This window comes from Capricornis sumatraensis, chromosome 2 (assembly GCF_032405125.1).
Source record: "Capricornis sumatraensis isolate serow.1 chromosome 2, serow.2, whole genome shotgun sequence".
Taxonomy (NCBI): Eukaryota; Metazoa; Chordata; class Mammalia; order Artiodactyla; family Bovidae; genus Capricornis; species Capricornis sumatraensis.
The window spans coordinates 155,341,196-155,365,535 of NC_091070.1; the positions used below are offsets into that span (position 1 = coordinate 155,341,196).

The 24,340-nt window shown below is 39.7% G+C and overlaps 1 protein-coding gene across 2 annotated transcripts in view; it reads left to right on the forward strand.

Moving 5' to 3' along the window:
• KYAT3 (kynurenine aminotransferase 3) overlaps nucleotides 1–24,340 on the forward strand; it is a 66,679-nt gene that overhangs the window by 19,629 nt on the left and 22,710 nt on the right. For both annotated transcript variants that reach the window (XM_068964781.1, XM_068964780.1), the window contains 6 exons: nucleotides 9,764–9,822; nucleotides 10,488–10,632; nucleotides 12,610–12,759; nucleotides 20,560–20,646; nucleotides 21,686–21,811; nucleotides 21,907–22,027. In XM_068964781.1, the coding sequence (XP_068820882.1) occupies nucleotides 9,767–9,822; nucleotides 10,488–10,632; nucleotides 12,610–12,759; nucleotides 20,560–20,646; nucleotides 21,686–21,811; nucleotides 21,907–22,027 (685 nt within the window). In that variant the 5' untranslated portion in view covers nucleotides 9,764–9,766. The remainder of the gene's footprint in view (nucleotides 1–9,763; nucleotides 9,823–10,487; nucleotides 10,633–12,609; nucleotides 12,760–20,559; nucleotides 20,647–21,685; nucleotides 21,812–21,906; nucleotides 22,028–24,340) is intronic.

Below are 24,340 nucleotides of genomic sequence, written 5' to 3' on the forward strand. Positions count from 1 at the left end.
AGGATTGATTTCCTTTAGGATGGACTGGTTGGATCTCCTTGCTGTCCAAGGGACTCTCAAGAGTCTTCTCCAACACCATAGTTCAAAAGCATCAGTTCTCTGGCACTCAGCTTTCTTTATAGTCCAACTCTCACATCCATACATGACTACTGGAAAAACCATAGCCTTGATTAGACGGACCTTTGTTGGAGAAGTAATGTCTCTGCTTTTTAATATGCTGTCTAGGTTGGTCATAACTTTTCTTCCAAGGATCAAGTGTCTTTTAATTTCATGGCTTCAGTCACCATCTGCAGTGATTTTTGGAGCCCCCCAAAATAAAGTCTGACACTGTTTCCACTGTTTCCCCATCTATTTGCCATGAAGTGATGGGACCAGATGCCATGACCTTAGTTTTCTGAATGTTGAGCTTTAAGCCAACTTTTTCACTCTCCTCTTTCACTTTCATCAAGAGGCTCTTTAGTTCTTCTTCACTTTCTGCCATAAGGGTGGTGTCATCTGCATATATGAGGTTTATCTATCAGTGGACACTTATCTTGGCCATTGGTAAATAATGATGCAGTGAACATTGGAGTACATATATCTTTTCAAATTAGTGCTTTTGTTTATTTCAGGTAAATACTCATAGGTGAAATTGCTTGACAGTAACAATACCCACTACTTTGACTTGCAGCTTCAGTTTTGGGGCTTCCCAGGTGGCTCAGTGATAGGAGATGCAGGTTTGATCCCTCTGTTGGGAAAATCTCCTGGAGGAGGAAATGGCAGCTCACTCCAGTATTCTTGCCTGGGAAATCCCATGGAGAGAGGAGCCTGGCAGGCTAGTCCATGGGGTCCCAAAGAGTCAGACACACTTTGGGGACTAAGCATGCACACACATATGTGAATATGGTATGGAATTCCTATTTTTCATTTTTAAAAGAACCTCCTAACGTTTTCCATGGTGACTGTGCTAATTTACAATCCCACCAGTAGTGCACCAGGGTTCCTGGTGAGAGCTGTTCTGACAACAGTAAACATTTTACAGACGAACAGTGAGCTTTTTCTCATCTCTGCCAAGAGTGGCACCTAGTGGTGATTCTCTAGAACTGCAATTTTTCAGCTTTACATTGACAGCAAAAGATACTGCTTTTACCAGCAATTTTGCATTTATTACATAACATTTCAGTATATGTATACCAGGCATTCATCTACCTGGGAACAGAAGTCACTTCATGAAGTTAGCTGTCTAGAAATGATACAGGCCCTATAGATGTTCCATTGTACAACGGGGGCTCCTGTTTAATCCCTGATAGTATTTCAGGTTATTTTATTTTCCTAATATTGGACCTAATCTGGACAATAACTCTCAGACAGTGAGCATTGCCCCTACTGCTGAATCTTGACATCTCTGGGCATTGTTGGGTATCTTTTACATTTTCCCTACTATGATTGTTTCCTCAGGCTACCTTAACAAATTAGCACAAACTAAGTAGCTTAAACAACAAAAATGTATTAATGGTTAAGGACACTAGAATTCCAGGATAAAGGTGTTGGCAAGGTTGTTTTCTTCTGTGGGCTCTGAGGAACAATCTGTCCCGTGCTTGTCTCCCAGCTTCTGGTGATTTGCTGACAGTCTTTGGTGTTTCTTGACTCACAGAAGCACCACCCTGACCTCTGCCTTCACCTTCAGGTGCCATTCTTCCTGTGTGCTACTCTGTCTCCACATTTACCCTTTTCATTTGGATGCCATTGGTGTTGGATTAGGGCCCACCCTAATACCCCCCAGAGATGCTCAGCAGGCTCAAATATACCTTGTGCACACCAGGACACAGAGACCCCACAGAGATTGAGACAGAACTGTGTTTGGGTGTCTCCTGAGGAGGTACGGGTCAGCAGTGGACTGCTGCAGGGGCAGGGGCTCTGGGTGCAGCAGACCTGGGTGTGGCATAAGCCCTCTTGGAGGAGATGGCCATTAACCCCACCATAGAACTTACACAGGACTGGGGCAACAGACTCTTGGAGGGAACAAACAGAAATTTGTATGCACCAGGACCCAGGAGAAAGGAGCAGTGATCCCACAAGAAACTGACCCAGACTTGCCTGTGAGTGTCCAAGAATCTCGGCTGGAGGTGTGGGTTGGTGGTGGCCTGTTGCAGGGTTGGGGGCACTGAGTGTAGCAGTGCATGTATGGGACCTTTTGAAGGTCGCCATTATCTTCATTACCCCCACCATAGTTTGGCCTCAGGTCAAATAACAGGGAGGGAACACAACCCCGCCCATCAACAGAAAACTGGATTAAAGATTTGCTGAGCATGGCTCAGCCCATCAAAGAAAGAGCCAGTTTCCCTCTCAGGCAGTCTCTCCCATCAGGAAGCTTCTATAGGTCTCTTACCTTCTCCATCACAGGGCAGACAGAATGAAAACCACAATCCCAATCTAATCACATGGACCACAGCCATGGCTAACTCAATGAAACTATGAGCCATGCCATGTAGGGCCCCCCAAGACAGATGGGTCATAGTGGATAGTTCTGGCAAAACGTGGTCCACTAGAGAAAGAAATGGCAAACCACTTCAGTATTCTTGCCTTGAGAACCCCATGAACAGTATGAAAAGGCAAAAAGATAGGACACTGAAAGATAAACTCCCCAGCTTGGTAGGTGCCCATCATGCTACTGGCGATCAGTAGAGAAATAACTCCAGAAAGAATGAAGAAACGGAGTCAAAGCAAAAACAACACCCAGCTGTGGATGTGACTGTTGATGGCAGTAAAGTCTGATGCTGTAAAGAGCAATAATGCATAGAAACCTGGAATGTTAGGTCCATGAATCAAGGCAAATTGGAAGTGGTCAAATAGGAGATGGCAAGAGTGAACATCAACATTTTAGGAATCAGTGAACTAAAATGCACTGGAATGGTGAATTTAACTCAGAGGACCATTATATCTACCACTGTGGGCAAGAATCCCTTAGAAGAAGTGGAATAGCCATCATAGTCAACAAAAGAGTCCGAAAAGCAGTACTTGGATGAAATCTCAAAAACGACAGAATGATCTCTGTTTGTTTTCAAGGCAAACCATTCAATATCACGGTAATCCAAGTCTATGCCCCAACCAGTAATGCTGAAGAAGCTGAAGTTGAACGGTTCTATGAAGACTTACAAGACCTTCTAGAACTAACAACCAAAAAAGATGTCCTTTTCATTATAAGGGACTGGAATGCAAAAGTAGGAAGTCAAGAGATACCTGGAGTAACAGGCAAATTTGGCCTTGCAGTACAGAACGAAGCAGGACAAAGGCTAATAGAGTTTGGCCAAGAGAACGTACTGGTCACAGCAAACACTTTCTTCCAGCAACACAAGAGCAGACTCTACACATGGACATCACCAGATCGTCAACACCATAATCAGATCGATTATATTCTTTGCAGCCAAAGATGGAGAAACTCTCTACAGTCAGCAAAAACAAGACTGGGAGCTGACTGTGGCTCATATCATAAATTCTTTATTGCCAAATTCAGACTTAAATTGAAGAAAGTAGGAGAATCCACTAGACCATTCAGGTATGACCTAAATCAAATCCCTTAAATTATACAGTGGAGTGAGAAATAGATGCAAGGGATTAGATCTGATAGACAGAGTGCCTGAAGAACTATGGATGGAGGAGTTTCATGACTTTGTACAGGTGCAGTGATCAAGACCATGCCCAAGAAAAGAAAGGCAAAAAGGCAAATGGTTGTCCGAGGAGACCTTAGAAATAGCTGTGAAAAGAAGCAAAAAGCAAAGGAGAAAAGGAAAGATATACCCATTTGAATGCAGAGTTCCAAAGAATAGCATGGAGAGATACGAAAGGCTTCCTCAGTGATTAATGTAAAGAAATAGAGGAAACAATAGAATGGGAAAGACTAGAAATCTCTTCAAGAAAATCAGAGAAACCAAGGGAACATGTCATGCAAAGATGGGCTCAGTAAAGGACAGAAATGGTATGGACCTAACAGAATCAGATGATATTAAGAAGAGGTGGCAAGAATAGACAGAAGAACTATGCAAAAGAGATCTTCACAACCCAGATAATCATGATGGTGTGATCACTCACCTAAAGCCAGACATCCTGGAATGTCAAGTCAGGTGGGCCTTAGGAAGCATCACTATGAACAAAGCTAGTGGAGGTGATGGAATTCCAGTTGAGCTATTTCAAATCCTAAAAGAGGATGCTGTGAAAGTGCTGCAATCAATATGCCAGCAAATTTGGAAAACTGAGCAGTGGCCACAGGACTGGAAAAGGTCAGTTTTCATTCCATTCCCAAAGAAAAGCAATGTCAAAGAATGCTCAAACTACCACACAATTGCACTCATCTCACATGCTAACAAAGTAATGCTCAAAATTCTCCAAACCAGGCTTCAGCAGTATGTGAACCGAGAACTTCCAGATGTTCAAGCTGGATTTAGAAAAAGCAGAGGAACCACAGATCAAATTTCCAACATCCATTGGATCATAGAAAGAGCAAGAGAATTCCAGAAAAACATCTACTTCTGCTTTATTGACTATGGCAAGGCCTTTGACTGTGTGGATCACAACTAACTGTGGAAAATTCTTCAAGAAATGGGAATACCAGACCACCTGACCTGCCTCCTAAGAAATCTGTATGCAGGTCAGAAAGCAACAGTTAGAACTGGACATAGAACAACAGACTGCTTCCAAATTGGGAAAGGAATACATCAAAGCTGCTTATTGTCACCCTGCTTATTTAACTTATATGAAAAGTACATCATGAGAAATGCTGGGCTGGATGAAGCACAAGCTGGAATCAAGATTGCCAGGAGAATTATCAGTAGCCTTAGATAAGCAGACGATACCACCCTTACGCCTGAAAGCAAAGAAGAACTAAAGAGCCTGTTGATGAAAGAGAAAGAGGAGAGTGAAAAAGTTGGCTTAAAGCTCAGCCTTCTGAAAACTAAGATCATGACATCCAGTCCCATCACTTCATGGCAAATAGATGGGGAAACGGTGGAAACAGTGACAGACTTTATTTTTCTGGGTTCCAAAATCATTGCAGATGGCGTGTAGCCGTGAAATTAAGACGCTTGCTTCTTGGAAGAAAATCTATGACCAACCTAGACAGCATATTAAAAAGCAGAGATATTACTTTTTCAACAAAGGTCCATCTAGTCAAAGCTACAGTTTTTCCAGTAGTCATGTATGGATGTGAGAGTTGGACTCTAAAGAAAGCTGAGCACCAAAGAATTGATGCTTTTGAACTGTGGTGTTAGAGAAGACTCTTGAGAGTCCCTTGGACAGCAAGGAGATCCAGCCAGTCCCTCCTAAAGGAAATCAGTCCTGAATAATCATTGGAAGGACTGATGCTGAAGCTGAAACTCCAATACTTTAGCCACCTGATGCGAAGAACTGACTGACTCATTAGAAAAGACCCCGATGCTGGGAAAGATTGACAGTGGGAGGAGAAGGGGCTGACTGAGGATGAGATGGTTGGATGGTGTCACCGACCCAATGGACATGAGTTTGAGTAAACTCGGGGAGTTGGTGAGGGACATGGAGGCCTGGTGTACTGCAGTCCATGGGGTCGCAAAGAGTCGGACGCAAGTGAGCAACTGAACTGAACTCATTAATTATAGCTGCAGTGAAAAAATGAAAGTGTTAGTTGCTCAGTCCTGTCTCTCTGTGACCCCATGGATCATAGCCCACCAGGCTGTTCTGTCCATGGAATTCTCTAGGCAAGGATGCTGGATTGGGTTGCCTTACTCTCCTCCATGGGATCTTCCCAACTCAGGGATTGAACCCAGGTCTCCCACATTGCAGGTGGATTCTTTTCTGTCTGAGCCACCAGGGAAGCCCACATCTGCAGTGAGCCTATTTCTAAATAAGATCAATTTCTGAGGTGTTCTCAACATAACAAGTAATGGAAGGAGACAAGTAGCATATTTCAACCCATCATAACCTCCTGTTTCATTGTTTATCCGGATTTTATTTTTGCCATATAGTCAGGCCTAGAATGAATCTGCCTGCAATGCAGGAGACCCGGGTTTGATCCTTAGGTCCGGAAAATCCTCTGGAAGAGGGAATGGCTACCCACCCAGTATTCTTGCTGGGAAAATTCCATGGACAGACAAGCCTGGGGGGCTACAGTTGCTGGGCTCACAAATGTTGGAGACAACTGAGTAACTAACACTTTCACTTTAAGCTATGAAATTGCTTTATCCAATAAAATGTGAGGAGAAGTGATGTGTATACACCTAAGGGGAAAATTTTAAGAATGTTTTCCTTTTGCTGTGAATCTGGCAGTACTGCAGAAAGAATCTGTTTCATCGTCTTATGTCTCAGAGTCACAGTGACATGGAACAGAGTAGCACGTGACTTCCAGTGGATGTGTAGCAGGAAAAAGAAATAAACCTTTCATTATTTTAAGCAATGGAGACTTTGGGGTCTTGTGTTACTGAAGTGTTAACTTAAGGAAACTGATACCACAAGTTAACTCCTAATGTGTGGGATTTTCTCATCCATTCATGAGATATTTATAAAAGCTTGTTCTGGGTAGTTAAAACTATGGTTTTTCCAGTAGCCATGTATGGATGTGAGAGTTGGACCATCAAGAAGGCTGAACGCTGAGAAATTGATGCTTTCCAATTGTGGTGCTGGAAAGGACTCTTGAGAGTCCCTTGGACAGCAAGGAGAACAAACCAGTCAGTCCTAAAGGAAATCAACCCTGAATGTTCACTGGAAGGACTGATGCTGAGGCTGAAGCTCCAGTACTTTGGCCATCTGATATGAAGAGCCGACTCAGCAGAAGTGGACTGCAGAGGATGAGATGGTTGGATGGCATCACCAACATCCAATGGACATGAATTTGAGCAAACTCCAGGAGATAATGAAGGACAGGGTAGCCTTGTGTGCTGCAGTCCATGGGGCGCAAAGAGTCAGACACAACTGAGCAACTGAATAACAAATGTGCTTGGCATAGTAGTATGTGTTGGATACTGTGATGATTAATTTTATCTGTTAACTTGGCTAGGCCACACTACCCAGATATTTGGTCAAACACCAGCCTGGATGTCTCTATGAAAGTATTTTTCAGTTGAGAGTAATATTTCAATCACTGCAGTTTAAGTAAAATGAATTATTAACACTCTCTGTGATGTGCATAGCCTTGATTCAATCAGTTAAAAGATGTAGAGACAAAGACTGAGGATCCCCAAAGAAGGGGGAATTCTGTCTCTAGCTGTCTTTGGACTTCAGCTGCAACATAGCTCTTCCTTGGCTGGAGCTCTACAGGGCTTGAACTTCCTGGCTCCCACAATCTTGAGAGCCAGTTCTTTAAAATAAATCTCTGTATATATGTACATCCTATTGGTTCTGTCTCTATAGAAAAGTCCAGTTAATACATACATCAGTGCAAACAAGCTATAAGTAGTCCTCATGAGGACTTAACAGTCTAAAGGAGCAAAAACAGAAATGCAAACAGATAAAAAAGACAATGTTTTGTAGTAAATGCTGGATACTCTGTCTCATGGGAGCACAGAGGAGGAGCATCTGACCTTGACTTGGGGAATCAGAGAAGGTCTCTGGAGGAAACAGAGTCTGACTTGAGAAGTGAAGGTGACAGGTGGAATAGGAATTAGTGGAGTGAAGGGACAAGGTTGTGGAGACCAGGGATTAGATTAAATGTAGAGCATGCATTCTTAACAGGGGCATTATTGCCCCCAAGGGGGAGAAACTGCTGCTTGGCAGGTGAAAGCAATCTTGGTTATTGCAATGTTTTCTGATCATCCAAAGCTCAACTGTGTCTGACAAAATATTATTCCTTTACATTTAATGAGAGAAATGGGGAGGCATGTTCAGCAAAAATATCTAAAAAGTCTCCATGGTTGGAAAGTGGTGACTAGAAGAAAAAAAGGACGGAGAAACATTTGTATAGAAAGACCAGTTGTATGGAGGAAGGATCACATATGAACCTTGTGAGAGAAGACTATAGAATATTTGATAGATCAGAATGTTCTAGACACAAATTTTAAAGAAAATTAAGTCTGAAATGCATTTTGACTTTATCTAAATAATTTAGGTAAAATTGGACTTTTTAGTCTAAATTATCTACTATAGACTCTGCTTACTTTTATGTATGAATCTTTATTTTATAGGCACATGCTGAATAAATCATTAAGATTTAAAAATTTCTTAGAGGGATCTCCTTGGTGGTCTAGTGGCCAAGATACATCCAATGCACCCGGCCTGGGTTTGATCCCTGGTTAGGGAACTAGACCCCACATACCGCAACTTAGAGTTCATGTGCTGAAACTAAACATCCCCAGTATTGCAAAGAAGATGGAAGACCTGGCGCAGGTTTAAATAAGTAAATAAATACTAAAAAAAAATTTTTTTCTTAGAGATGGCAAAAGACAATTATTGAAATATCTTTTTCTGGGACTTTCCTGGCAGTCCAGTGGTTAAGACTCTGCCTTCCCAATGCAGGGCACAGATTCAAACCCTGGCTGGGGAACTAAGATCCCACCTGCCATGCAGCACAGCAGAGTTAGTCCTCTTCTGTTTATCTTTCTGGGCATTTTTAGTTTTATAATTCTCTAAAATAGCATCCTCTTCAGGTGGGCACTTAATCATAATGCCATTCTGGAAGGCACATTAACCTCTGGAGAATCTGCATGTGATTTACTTCAATGGAGTTTCAAAGATTAAAATATATATATATATATGAGAAAAGCAAAAAGGTATATTTCTTGGTTTCATTATTGGAATAGAATGAGAACAATGGTCTATTTAATAATCATTATCACTATCTTCCTTCTAGATTGAATTTAAATTACTTTACTATTCTATTAAGAAAATCTTTGCAAAAATGCTGCCAATCATTTTTTTTTAATTTCAGCAGCTTATTAACAATGAAATCAAAGATGCTCCATGCTTCTGAGAGATAATGTAAACTTCCTTTTAGAATCTTAAAGAACTAAAAAATTGAATGCTTTGCTGTAATTTTAGCTTTTAATATGTCAAGCTTGCTTAATGTGAGTAGACCTGACCTGAATGTCTGATATACTTTTTTTTTTAAAGGCAGCATTCTAGTAGTCTCTTTTAGAATGTCTTCTTCTGCAAAAGGCAGTGTGTGGAAACAGTGCTGAGTATGTGTTCTGAAGTCAGACTATCTGGTTCAGATCTTGAGTTGAATCTGTTTAGGTTTAAATGCTACTTGCTTTCGTGAACTTGGGCAGATGTAAAGTTACATGATCTTATCCTCTCTGTACCTCACTTTCCTCATGTGTAAATTATGGCTAGTGATAGAACCATAATGTGGGGTTGTTGTAAATATTAATGGAGTTAATTATTTAAGACCCTTAGAACAGTGCCTGGTACACACTCAATAATGTTACCTATTATTACTATTATTTAGAACTCCTTATTGAGTAGTCTTGAAACCATCTGTTTTGGTGCTTCCTGTATGCCATATAAGGAACTTACTTGGGAAAGTGTTGATCCCCCTGACCTAGAATGATCTTCAGAGCATGACTCAAGATATTGTTTTAACTGACTTATTTTTAGTACCATCATTGTTCTCTTTAGTACATTTCAGGCCTTTAAACTGATTTATTTAGAACAGTAGATGGGAGATGAATTCCTCTTGGGGATTTTTTAATGGCGTCTAACATTTTCTCTATGGTACTGCTTTTTCTATGGTGCCAGTAGGGAAAAGAAATAGTTGCCCATGATTTTCTGGCATTATTGTTTGATGAAAAAAAATTAAAAACCCCTTCAATTTTATATATTTCAGAAAATGTCTTTGAAATTCAAAAATGCAAAACGAATTGAAGGCCTTGATAGCAATGTGTGGTGAGTAGCTTACAGTGAACAGTAATAAATGGGTAAAGTTTTTTTGCATCCATTCATTGGAAATGGAAGTAATGATTCATACACTTATTTATTCTCTTAGCCAATGTGCCAGTCCCTGTACTAGGCACTGGAAGTAGACAGAGAAGGGGACAAATTGGGTGATGACCTTGTGAAACTTAACCTTCTTAATCTGTGAACTTTTCCTGTTAGCTCTAGTCTCTAATGAGAGAACCTAGCAGCAGATGGTTGAGGAAAAAAAAAAATAAGTGATTAAAATATGGGCATCATGGAACTGAGATTTGTAAGAAACATTCATTTTATCAGTTCAACCATCATTTTTCTATCCAAAGTCATTTTGTAGATGGTGAAAGTGTCTTACTGGCTTCCCTGGTGGCTTGGAAGTGTTAGTCACTCAGTCATGCCCAACTGTTTGCTACCCCCATGGACTGCAGCCCACCAGGCTCCTCTGTCCATGAGATTTTCCAGGCAAGGATACTGGAGTGGGTTGCTATTTCCTTCTCCACGGCAATTGTCTTGAACTCATTAATTTTATTTTGATCTATAAGACTAAACTAAATCTATTTTTTAGTTTTATAAAACTATGAGGTATAAAAAGCTAACTTTGTACTCATAGTTCTTACTAATACTAGTCTTTTTTATCGTAGGATTGAATTTACCAAACTGGCTGCAGACCCTTCTGTTGTGAATCTTGGCCAAGGCCTTCCAGATATATCCCCCCCTGTATATGTAAAGGAAGAATTATCCAAGATTGCAGCAATTGATAATTTGAATCAGTACACACGGGGCTTTGTAAGTATATGAGCACCATGTGTGGTGTGAGCGTGTATTTTGTATCATATTGTGTATGAATGTACTTCTGTCACTTCTCTGTAATTGGCTTTCTGGAACCAACTATCCTAACCTGATGGACAAAGGAACCCCCACCCTTGCCCTTATATCTGAGGATAAGCTGTCCCCTAATTCCAGCTTCTCCACAGTCCTACCTTGGCCCCTCCTTTACTACTATTCCAGGATGGGGTTCCCATGGCAACAAAGGAAGGAGACTATTCACTTGAGACATGTTTTCTCTCCTTTCATACTTATGCAGCCTCATCACTGGTCTCTTCATTAATATCATCTATTTCCAACTAGTTACTTTCTCTCTGCCTCAGCCCAACTTCATCCTTCTTGCTACAATGTCTACTATAGCCAAAGAGTTCCCAGGTTCTACCAAAAAAAAAGTACCACAACTTACTAAATGAATTGAGCAAAGCTTCGGGACACAAGGCCAATGTACAAAAATCAGTTGTATTTCTGTTGTACTAAAAGTGAAGTTAAAAAGTAAAACTATTTAAAATGCCATTTACAATAGTATCCAAACACACTGAAATTTAGAACTGATTTTTTAAAAGATGTATATACAACGTCTGTTCACTGAAAACTACGTCACTTTGCTGAGAAATATTAAATACCTAAATAAATGGAATGATATATGATGTTCATAGATTGGAAGACTAAGTATGTTAAGGTGTCAGTTCTCCCTAAATTGATCCATGACAAAGAGTGGCAAGCGATGGTCCATGGGCCAAGTCCAACCAATCCCTGACTTTGTAAGTAAGGTTTTATTGGAACAAACCTATACCCATTATTCATAGATTTTCCAGCTTTTGTGAATATATATGAGTGTATGTACATGTGTGTGTGTTTATATTGGTGTAGCAGTGGGGATGGGGTTGCAGTGTCAGCTAGCTGTGGACATTGGTCACCTCAGGCGACAGGAAGTAAGAGATTTTGAGGAAAGATAATTTTTCTTTATGTATCTTTTGCCTAGTTTTACTTATTATATGAATCATGAGTCACTCTGTAATTAAAAAATTTAAACACAAATCCTTATTACTGTAAGGACAGATGTATAGTATTTATAATTGCTTTCATATCACTCTTTGCTAGAATTTGTTAAACTTGATATTAAAATGAATTCAAAGAGAATTTTGGATTTCTGGGAGGGGTGACAACTGTCTCTTGCTTCTCTTTCAACAATTTGTGTATTTTTTTTACCTTCTATTACTAATTACAACCAGCTTCTCTCATACTATAATACTTCCTAATTTCAAAATATGAAAAATGTGCTCTGGCTTCACTTTTATTGATTTTAACCAGGTGAGGCTCTGGGACATACATGCCACTGTTCCAAAAGAAATAAAAAGATGACAAGTAAATACATCCTTAACAAAAAAATTCCTCCTTCTCTTCATATGAACTGGCATGGACAACTTAGAGGGAGCCATACTCTTTTACCTCACCAACCTAGGATATATCTAAGCAATCTCCCTCTCCTCCTGCATCCTGACCCAGTTTATTACTCCAGAGCCGGGTGCTTTCCTAACAAAGTCACAAGACCTGCACTTGGACACTTACTAATATTTTCTGCAAATGACTGAAAATCAAGGTGGTTACTGAAAGCAAAAAGAGGATGCAGACGCTGGACAGAAAAAAACAAATATCAAGATATCAGATAACAAAGCTGATACCTTGAAATTTTGTATTCAAAAATCAGTCATTTAATAGGGAAGTTTTTAATCATTAGCAAATTATCATAACCATTCATTCAGGAACCCTCTGAAAATAAGGGGAATAATTTTTTTTAATTTGTTGCCATAAAAATACACATTAGAGAATTGTAAAACCTAAATGTTAAAAATTTTTAACATTTCAGAGCCAAACTATCTCAAAGATGTAGGTCTCATAATTAAATTCAAGGTTTTGTTCTTCCTTTTTGCTCAACAGGGTCATCCATCACTTGTGAAAGCTCTGTCCTGCCTATATGAAAAGTTTTATCAAAATCAAATCAATCCAAATGAAGAAATCCTTGTGACAGTAGGAGCATATGGATCTCTTTTTAACGCCATTCAAGGACTGATTGATGACGGGGATGAAGTAAGTATATTAATATTATCGTGCTGCCTTTATTAATCACTATCATTTGTCTTGCTTTTATTTTCACTTTTTTTATGCTTTTTTAAGTATTTTGCAAATATAGTACATATTCAGTCAAATTCACAAAAAACTGTTAAGTACAACTTAGTAAATGTTTACATTTACATGTATGTGTGTGTATGTTTGTCTGCCTGTAACCACAAACCAGAGAAAGATACAGTACATTTCCAGCAACCTGGAAGGCTCCCTTTTGCCCCTTCCCAGTCTGTATTCTTCCAGAGGTAACAGTCTTCTGTGTTCTGTCACCAGAGATTCACTTTACTAGCTCTTTAACCTGAGGTAATAGAATCATACGGTATATACTCTTGAGTCTGACTTCTCTCATTTATCATTTTGTCTGTGAGATTCATTCACTTCTGTTGCATGTTGTTTGTTCTTCTGTTTACAGTCTGTCTACATAAGGGCAGGTAAAAGAGGCTAGCAGTAGTACAGGAAGATGAATCTTAGTTTTCGCTGCTAAAATAACTTTTAAAACTCAGTCAACAAGTCTTTGGTCACTATCTTTTTGTGCCCTGTATTGTTAGCAGCACCATGTGAGGGATATATAACAAGACAACTGAGTGACTTTTTAATTTAGTGAAGTGATATAAAACCTACTTCAGCACTGACCTCAGTAGCTCTGCTCCTGCTTCCCCATTATCATTCCAGGACCCTTGCTTTCATATTTACTCACCTCTTCCATTTATTCAAAATTTATTGAGGATATGCTAGACAATGTGGGTGAGAATAAAAGCTATATATGACAAACCCACAGCAAACATTATCCTCAATGGTGAAAAATTGAAAGCATTTCCCCTAAAGTCAGGAACAAGACAAGGGTGCCCACTTTCACCACTACTATTCAACATAGTTCTGGAAGTTTTGGCCACAGCTATCAGAGCAGAAAAAGAAATAAAAGGAATCCAAACTGGAAAAGAAGAAGTAAAACTCTCACTGTTTGCAGATGACATGATCCTCTACATAGAAAACCCTAAAGACTCCACCAGAAAATTACTAGAGCTAATCAATGAATATAGTAAAGTTGCAGGATATGAAATCAACACACTGAAATCCCTTGCATTCTGATACACCAATAATGAGAAAGTAGAAAAAGAAATTAAGGAAACAATTCCATTCACCATTGCAACGAAAATAATAAAATACTTAGGAATATATCTACCTAAAGAAACTAAAGACCACCTGTATATAGAAAACTATAAAACACTGGTGAAAGAAATCAGAGGACACTAATAGATGGAGAAATATACCATGTTCATGGATCGGAAGAATCAATATAGTGAAAATGAGTATACTACCCAAAGGAATCTACAGATTCAATGCAATCCCTATCAAGCTACCAGTGGTATTTTTCACAGAACTAGAACAAATAATTTCACAATTTGTATGGAAATACAAAATACCTCAAATAGCCAAAGCAATCTTGAGAAAGAAGAATGGAACTGGAGGAATCAAGCTGCCTGACTTCAGGCTCTACTACAAAGCCACAGTCATCAAGACAGTATGGTACTGGCACAAAGACGTAAATATAGATCAATGGAACAAAATAGAAAGCCTAGAGATAAATCCACACACCTATGGACAGCTTATCTTCGACAAAGGAGGCAAGAATATACAATGGAGAAAAGACAATCTCTTTAACAAGTGGTACTGGGTAAACTGGTCAACCACTTGTAAAAGAATGAAACCAGAACACTTTCTAACACCGCACACAAAAATAAACTCAAAATGGATTAAAGATCTAAACATAAGACCAGAAACTATAAAACTCCTAAAGCAAAACATAGGCAAAACACTCTCCGACATAAATCACAGCAGGATCCTCTATGACCCACCTCCCAGAATACTGGAAATAAAAGCAAAAATAAACAAATGGGACCTAATTAAAATTAATAGCTTCTACACAACAAAGGAAACTATAAGCAAGGTGAAAAGACAGCCTTTGGAATGGGAAAAAATAATAGCAAATGAAGCAACTGACAACTAATCTCAAAAATATACAAACAACTCCTGCAGCTCAATTCCAGAAAAATAAACGACCCAATCAAAAAATGGGCCAAAGAACTAGACATTTCTCCAAAGAAGACATACGGATGTCTAACAAACACATGAAAAGATGCTCAGCATCACTCATTATCAGAGAAATGCAAATCAAAACCACAATGAGGTATCATTCACCCCAGTCAGAATGGCTGCGATCCAAAGTCTACAAGCAATAAATGCTGGAGAGGGTGTGAAGAAAAGGAAACCCTCTTACACTGTTGGTGGGAATGCAAACTAGTACAGCCACTATGGAGAATTGTGTGGAGATTCCTTAAAAAACTGGAAATAGAACTGTCTTATGACCCCGCAATCCCACTGCTGGGCATACACACCGAGGAAACCAGAATTGAAAGAGACACATGTACCCCAGTTTTCATCTCAGCACTGTCTATAATAGCCAGGACATGGAAGCAACCTAGATGTCCATCAGCAGATGAATGGATAAGAAAGCTGTGGTACATATACACAATGGAGTATTACTCAGCCATTAAAAAGAATACATTTGAATCAGTTCTAATGAGGTGGATGAAACTGGAGCCTATTATACAGAGTGAAGTAAGCCAGAAAGAAAAACCCCAATACAGTATACTAACACATATATATGGAATTTAGAAAGATGGTAACAATAATCCTGTATGCGAGACAGCAAAAGAGACACAGATGTATAGAACAGTCTTTTGGATTCTGTGGGAGAGGGCGAGGGTGGGATGATTTGGGAGAATGGCATTGAAACATGTATAATATCATATAAGAAATGAATCGCCAGTCTAGGTTTGATGCAGAATATAGGATGCTTGGGGCTGGTGCACTGGGATGACCCAGAGATATGGTATGGGGAGGGAGGTGGGGGGGGGAGATGTTCAGGATTGGGAACACATGTACAGCTGTGGCAGATTCATGTTGATGTATGGCAAAACCAATACAGTATTGTAAATTAAAATAAAATCTGAAAAAAAATATATTTCTATGTGGAAGAGGTTCCGTGTTTAGTGGAGGAGAAGTGCTTTTAAACAGATATAGAAGGATGCAGTGTGATAGGCAGTGGTGGGGAGTGAGTAAGTTACCGTGGTGACAAGAGGAAGAAGTGATGAACTCTGCTAATATAGGTCCAGAAAGCTCCAGAGAGGTGTTGGGTAAGCCAAGTCTGAGGAATGAATATTTGCCGTGATCTGTATTGTTGATTCCCTTCTTTGAACTCCCCTAGCACTTTTGTGTGTGTTTGTGTGTGTGTGGCTGCACTGGGTCTTCGTTGCTCACAGCAGGCTTTCTTTAGCTGTGGTGAGCAGGGGCTAGTCTTCATTGTGGTGTGTGGGCTTCTCATTGCGATGGCTTCTCTTATTGCAGAGCAGGGGCTTCAGTAGTTGTGGCGCAGGAGCTTCATTGCTCCAGGGCACATGGGATCTTCCCGGACCAGGGATCAAACCTGTGTCCCCTTGCACTGGCAGGCAGATTCTTAATCAGTGAGCCACCAGGGAAGTCCTGAACCACCACCACCCTCCCAGCACTTTATCTGTACCTCCTTTATGAAAGATACCTCTGTGACTTTGTGTTACCTTTTCTTTTATATCTCTATTCCCTCTGCTCTGCCAAACAATGCGTTACTTAAGGAATCGTGGTAAGGAAGTATAGTCATACTTTCATATATATAATTTCCTTTATTCCTATAAAATAGCTGAAAGTTTCAGCTCAGGCTTTGATTGTGTTACTCCTTTGCTGCTTCCTCCTTCTCTGCTTCCTCCTCTGCACTCTGTTGGTGTGTCCCAAGGCTCAGCCCTTTGCTGTCTTTTCTCTATTCTTCTTCACTGATCAACTTATCTAATATTTTGAAACCACAAACATTACTTTGCATCATATAGGCCTGTTATTTTCCTTATAATGTTTATTACTATCTGAAATTATCTAATTTACTTCCTTGTTTCTTATTTATTATGTCTCTCTCTGTAGAATTTAAGTTCCAGGAAAATTAGTTTATTGTTGTAGAGCCAGCACTTGAGTGCTCGGTAAATATTCTTCAAAGAGAGAGGGGAATCATCTCCATTGTAAAAATAAGGAAATTTCAGGGAAGAGTGTCAGGTGTATTCTCCCTTCCACCTCGCTGCCTCCCCCGTTTCCTTTCCTTCACGGAGCTCTCACTTCATACCAGGCACTGTGTCTCATCAGGGCTGCAAAGACGGGTCATCTTAGTCCCTAAGAATTTCACAGTCTAATGAACTTGAGGAAAACATCCATTCCTGGCTCATGTCTTGTCCTCTGCAATACCCAAAACCTAACATAGCACGTTGTGTAGAAAATATTCAGTGTGAATTAGATGACTAGTACAAACAAAGGGACTTTAAAATGTAAGGGCCTCCTATAACTCCAGTGAGACAAGCCTTGAACAGGAAATATAAATAGTAAAAAGTAGAAATTTAGGATGATAATTAGGTGCCCTGAATTTAATCAACACAAACTTAAAGGCAGTTTAATGTTCAGTTCAGTTCAGACACTCAGTTGTGTCCCAGTCTTTGCAACCCCATGGATGGAGCACGTCAGGCCTCCCTGTCCATTGCCAATTCCTGGAGTATATTCAAACTCATGTCCAGTGAGTCAGTGATGCCATCCAACCATCTCATCCTCTGTCATCCCCTTCTCCCACCTTCAATCTTTCCCAGCATCATGGTCTTTTCAAATGAGTCACCTCTTCGCATCGGGTGGCCAAAGTATTTGAGTTTCAGTTTCAGCATAAGTCCTTCCAATGAATATTCAAGACTAATTTCCTTTAGGATGAATTGGTTGTATTTCCTTGTAGTCCAAGGGGCTCTCAAGAGTTTTCTTCAACACCACAGTTCAAAAGCATCAATTCTTTGGCGCTCAGCTGTCCAATTCTCACATCCATACAAGACTACTGGAAAAACCATAGCCTTGACTAGACTTTGTTGGCAAAGTAATGTCTCTGCTTTTGAATATGCTGCCTAGGTTGGTCATAACTTTCCTTCCAAGGAGTAAACATCTTTTAATTTCATAGTTACAGTCACCATCTGCAGTGATTTTGGAGCCCAGAAAAATAAAGTCTGTCATTGTTTCCACATCTGTTTGCCATGAAGTGAAGGGACTGGATGCCATGATCTTAGTTTTCTGAATGCTGAGCTTTAAGCCAACTTTCACTCTCCTCTTTCCATCAAGAGGCTTTTTAGTTCTTCTTCACTTTCTGCCATAAGGGTGTTATCATCTGCATATCTGAAGTTATTGATATTTCTCCCGGCAATCTTAATTCCAGCTTGTGCTTTATCCAGCCCAACGTTTCTCGTGATGTACTCTGCATAGAAGTTAAATAAGCAGGGTGACAATATACAGCCTTGACCTACTCCTTTTCCTATTTGGAACCAGTTTGTCATTCCATGTCCAGTTCTAACTGTTGCTTTCTAAACCTGCATACAGATGTCTCAAGAGGCAGGTCAGGTGGTCCAGTATTACCATCTCTTTAAGAATTTTCCACAGTTTTTTATGATCCACACAGTCAAAAGCTTTGGCATAGTCAATAAAGCAGAAGTAGATGTTTTTCTGAAACTCTTTTGCTCTTTTGATGATCCAGTGGATGTTGTTAATTTGATCTCTGATTCCTCTGCCTTTTCTAAAACCAGCTTGAACTTCTGGTAGTTCATGGTTCACCTATTGTGAAGCTTGGCTTGGGGAATTTTGAGCATTACTTTACTAGCGCGTGAGATGAGTGCAATTGTGCCGTAGTTTTAGCATTCTTTGGCATTGCCTTTCTTTGGGATTGGAATGAAAACTGACCTTTTCCAGTCCTGTGGCCACTGCTGAGTTTTCCAAATTTGCTGACATACTGAGTGCAGCACTTTCACAGCATTCTCTTTTAGGATTTGAAATAGCTCAACTTGAATTGCTTCACCTCCACTAGCTTTGTTTGTAGTGATGCTTCCCAAGGCCCACTTGACTTCACATTCCAGGATGTCTGGCTCTAGGAGAGTGATCACGCCATTGTGATTACCTGGGTTTTGAAGATGTTTTTTGTACAGTTCTTCTGTGTATTCATGCCGCCTCTTCTTAATATCTTCTGCTTCTGTTAGGTCCATACCATTTCTGTCCTTTATTGAGCCCATCTTTGCATCAAATGTTCCCTTGGTATCTCTAATTTTCTTGAAGGGATCTCTAGTCTTTCCCATTCTATTGCTTTCCTCTATTTCTTTGCATTAATCACTGAGGAAGGCTTTCTTATCTCTCCTTGCTATTCTTTGGAACTCTGCATTCAAATGGGTGTATCTTTCGTTTTCTCCTTTGCTTTTCACATCTTTTCTTTTCACACTATTTGTAAGACCCCCTCAGACAGCCATTTTGCTTTTTTGCATTTCTTTTTCTTGGAGGTAGTCTTGATCTCTGTCTCCTGTACAATGTCACAATCCTCCATCCATAGTTCATCAGGCACTCTGTCTATCAGATCTAGTCCCTTAAATCTCTTTCTCACTTCCACTGTAAGAGATTTGATTTAGGTCAGAACCTGAGTGGTCTAGTAGTTTTCCCTACTTTCTTCAGTTTAAGTGTAGACTTGTAAAATTATGCATTGCTGCCAGATTTTTCATAAGCAGTTTGAATATATATATATACACACACACATATATATATATAAGGTACCATAAAAGGTGTTTGTACTCTTTAGTAGTGACAAGCACTAAAATGGAGAAACTATGTAGTCACTAATTCACATTGTACTGTTATTTATACAGACTATAATAAAATTATCCTAGAATTCAGTAGACTCTCAAATAGCCATTAAAACAATGCATTAAAACTAAATAATGTTAAATGTTTTTGTGAAGTATTGCTACATGTAAAAAAGACAGAAAAACTCAGTGTCGACAATGGATATATATCGTGTTTAAACGCATTATAGAAAAGCAAAAAGTCAGGGATACTAGATCCAGACTGGCATATTACAGACAAGATACCAAATGGACAGGTTAGTCTGGCCCACTGACCTGAGATACAGGCCATGAGTAGATTGAGAGAGCCTGTAGTACCTACAGGACCTTGTAGGGGAAAAGGAGCTAGGAAAAAAGAATCCAGATATGTCACCTGGAGGGAAATTGTGGGTATCAGACATTAACGGTAGCATCCTGTCTTCTTGCATTCTCTGTTTGGGGATGTTTTTGAAAAAGAAACATCTTTGTTGTTGTTGTTCAGTCGCGCAATCGTGTCCAACTCTTTGTGACCCTATGTACTGTTGCACATCAGGCTTCCCAGTTCTTCTCTCAGTATAATACTTAGAAATTACTACTCCGCCCTAACAGAGAGCATCCCTGCAGTGCTCTCTTCCCTTCTGGTCTTGCTGTGCTGCTGATTGTTTATTTTCTAATTTGAAATTTAAACTCACTGTTTTTGGCTAGATCATCCCTTTGAGAATGTAATGAGAGCTATGGACTCTTTTCCCATAAAAATAAACCTATGCATGTAGAAAATTTTGCATACAGTTTGAAGGGTCCCACTGCAAGCCTATCCACAGAGCTCCCTAGGAAATCAAGGGGTCCAGTTAAGGCTCCTGATGAGTTTGTTCCCAAGGTCTTTTCACTCAGGTGTGTGAAGACAGAGCCTGCTTTCTTCACTGCTGCATCTTAGCATGTTGTATGCTGCTTCATACATTGTACGTACACAGTATTTGTTAAATGGATTAATTATTGATAGATTCGTTATTTGGTTTGATTCCAGGTCATAGTGATAGTGCCTTTCTATGACTGCTATGAGCCCATGGTGAGAATGGCTGGAGCAACACCTGTTTTTGTTCCCCTGAGATGTGTAAGTCTGCCCCTGTGATTTACGTTTTTTAAAAAGTTTTGAAAATGCCAATTACTTTGTTGCCAGTAAAGTTTCTACTTTGATTACATTTCGGGATTTACTGTATATCTCTACCATGACTGAAGGTAACAGCTATTTAAGGGGGGATTTTTATTACTTCATCATATGTTTGCCATGTATCTAACAGCTTCTACCTTGTATGTAATACTATTTTTTGTGGTTATGTATCTCCCCTACTGACTGAGCACCACCAGGTCAGAGACCATTTCTGACTCACTATTATAGCTCTGTTCCCCTGTGACTAACAGTGCAGGGTATGTGCTGGTAATCATTAAGTCGTGGCTGACTCTGTGACCCCACAGATCGTAGCCCTCCAGGTTCCTCTCTCTATGGGATTTTTCAGGCAAGAGTAGTGGAGTGGGTTGCCATTTCCTCCTCCAGGGGATTTTCCTGACTCAGGGATTGAACTCAGGTTTGCTGCTTGGCAGGTTGATTGTTTACCATTAAACCCCCTGGGAATCCCAGGGTGTGTGCTGAGTGTTCGATAAATACTTACTCAATTCTGAATGAAATGTTTTGTTTTTTTCACTCTACTTTTATCTTTAGGAATACAATATAGTTTCATTGTCTTTTTAAAAAGTCTTATTAAAACAAGTAACACACTAAGGTGAATCACAGAATCTTCTATTAGCCTTATAGAATCAGATGTGTTAACCATAGCTGTTAACCATAATCAGACGTGTCAACCATAACCATATAGCTGGCTCCTCTGAAGGAATTTAGGCACTTTTACAACTGTTAATGTTGACAGAGTTCATGTCTCCATTTAACAGGTATGAGCATGGGACTCAAGTCCTATTGGGCTCTTAAGGCAGAAGTAAATCTTAGTTATTTTTGTTTCTTTTCTTTGTTAGTTATCTATTAAGTTACCTTTGCCATGCCTTTCTCTACTTTTTTTTTTCCTTATCAGGTTATTTATTTATAATACAGCAAACATGAATTAACTGAATTAAATCACATCTTCATTCTTCATGCTTAGAAACCTGTTGATGGGAAAACATGCTCTAGTTCTGACTGGACCTTAGATCCTCAAGAACTGGCAAGCAAATTTAATTCCAAAACCAAAGCTATAATACTAAACACTCCGCATAACCCCCTTGGCAAGGTGAGTCTTTAATCTCTTTATGCATCTTCTGATCCGCCATTCTCTCACACGTTGAATAATTGGCTCTGGTCTTTTGTTTCCTTTCATGTGTGTAGGTGTATACCAAAGAGGAACTTGAAGTAATTGCCGACCTTTGCATCAAATATGACACACTCTGCATCAGTGATGAGGTTTATGAATGGCTTGTATATACTGGAAACAAGCATTTTAAAATAGGTACCAATTATTACATAGAGTCACAGATCTAATCGTGTTTGGACACATGTGGAATATCTGATTGGAAAGGATCCCAGAACAGCTTTAGTATAGTCTTTGTAATGGGTAGATGTCTGTGAGCACTTAAAAACGGGACTTGAATGAATGATGTTTGAGTGGATTTATGAACAGGTTGAAGGATAAACAGTACAAACTTAGGAGACGAGATTTTAGATCACAGTATACAACTAGGAAACCAGAGAAGTAGTACTTTTGCCTTTATTCTTAGCTTTTTTTCCCCCCAATAATCTAACTATTACTTTGTATATAAGACATAGGGAACTTTCTCATTCCTGAACTGGTCTGTCTCTACTAAGGGAAATGCTGAAATGCCAGAGGAACAGGAAAGAAATTGCTGTGACAGTAAGGTATTGCTGCAATGGATTTCACCGTTACTTCTCCATCTCGGGCTTCCCCAGTGTCTCAGTGGTAAAGAATCCGTCTGCAATGCAGGAGACGTGGGTTCAATCCCTGGGTCAGGAAGATCCCCTGGAGGAGGGCATGGCAGCCCACTCCAGTATTCTTGCCCGGAGAATCTTGTGGACAGAGGAACCTGGTGGGCTATAGTCTGTAGGGTCACAAAGAGTTGGACATGACTGAAGTGACTGAGCGTATACACACACACACACACCCCAGCCATCGCACAGATACCATGGTGTCTTCTGGGGTGATCCAAACTTATATCAACTATTGGGTTATAATTGTGCTTCAGTCTTTGGGTCTTTGTACTTTCCCTTCCTATACTTGGAAACACTTTTCCCTCAGATATCCAACCGACTCAGTGTCACCTCCCTGGGGGTCTTTATTCAGTTTTCATATTTTATGACCACAACATCTAAGGTTTAAACCTCTCTGCATTTTCTTTGTCCTTTCTCTGTTCTTTTGTTTTGTTTTATTTTTTGGCTGTGATGGGTCTTTGTTGCTGCACTCAGGCTTTCTCTAGTTACAGTGAGTCAGGGCTACTCTTCATTGCCGTGTTTGGACTTCTCATTGCAGTGGCTTCTTTTGCTGCAAAACAAGGCTGTAGAATGCAGACTCAGTAGTTGTGGCACACGGGCTTAGTTGCTCTGAGGCATGTGGGATCTTCCCGGACCTGGGATCGAACCCATGTCCCCTGCATTGCAAGGGGGATTTTTAACTACTGGACCACCAGGAAAACCCTTCTGTCCTGTGTTTCCTGTATAACAAATATCAGGATCTATATATTTTTACTTCTAACCTGCAAGGAGGTAGGAATTTTTAAATGTTTTGATCTCTTCTGAATCCTCAGTTCCCAGAATAGGGTCTTGTACATGGTAGACAATCAGAAAATAATTGTTGAATAAAATGAATAGGAAGTATGAAAGGGTGAGGGAAGAATAACTAATATCACTGGCAGGAACCAATAAATTTTAAAATTAGTGTATTTATACATAAATAGTTGTTGAACACATCATAATTATCCGTGGTAAATTACAAACTGCTGTGAAGACAGAGGAGATCAACAAAGTGGGCAAAGATGGAATTAGTCAGAGAAGTAGAAAGAAAATTCTTCTCGGATAAACTTGTGTACTAAGGTGAGACAACATGAAAGATCGAGATATACCTAACTGGCTTATAAGAGTGTGTTGTAACTGGCACAGATGAGAATGGAAAAGTAGGGTGATTCTGAAGGACTTTATATATGAGTATAAAGAATTTAAATTTCATTGAGGGGGGGCCAATGGTTCTTAAACTTTTATTATATATTAGTGATAGAGTATCGTGAAGTCACAATGTTCACATGATGAATTAGTGACCATATATATTGTATTTCATCATGAAGCTAGAGGTAATTTTCTTAACAGAAATTCAGTAATTAGAAGTCAATATAAAAATCACAAATCTGTGTGTATTTGCCTGTAACAAAGTGTTATTGAAATAAATACATCTGAGTTTTTCTGATTTTTGCCATTATTGTTCATTTCCTGGTGCTCATTTGTTTCACTATTGGTAGCATTCACCATCAGATAACCAGTTATTGTTTTAGTTACTAAGTCATGTCCAACTCTCTTTTTGTGACCCCATGGGCTGTAGCCCGCCAGAATCTTCTGTCCATGGGATTTTCCAGGCAAGAATGCTGGAGTGGGTTGCCATTTCCTTCTCCAGGGGATCTTCCCAACCCAGGGATCAAACCCATGTCTCCTGCCTTGGCAGGCTGGTTCTTTACCACTGAGATAACCAGTAGCAGTTTGAAGTGGTAAAGAAAAATTTGTGGAAAACTTAAAGTCGATTTTTTCAAGCTCTATTAAAAAA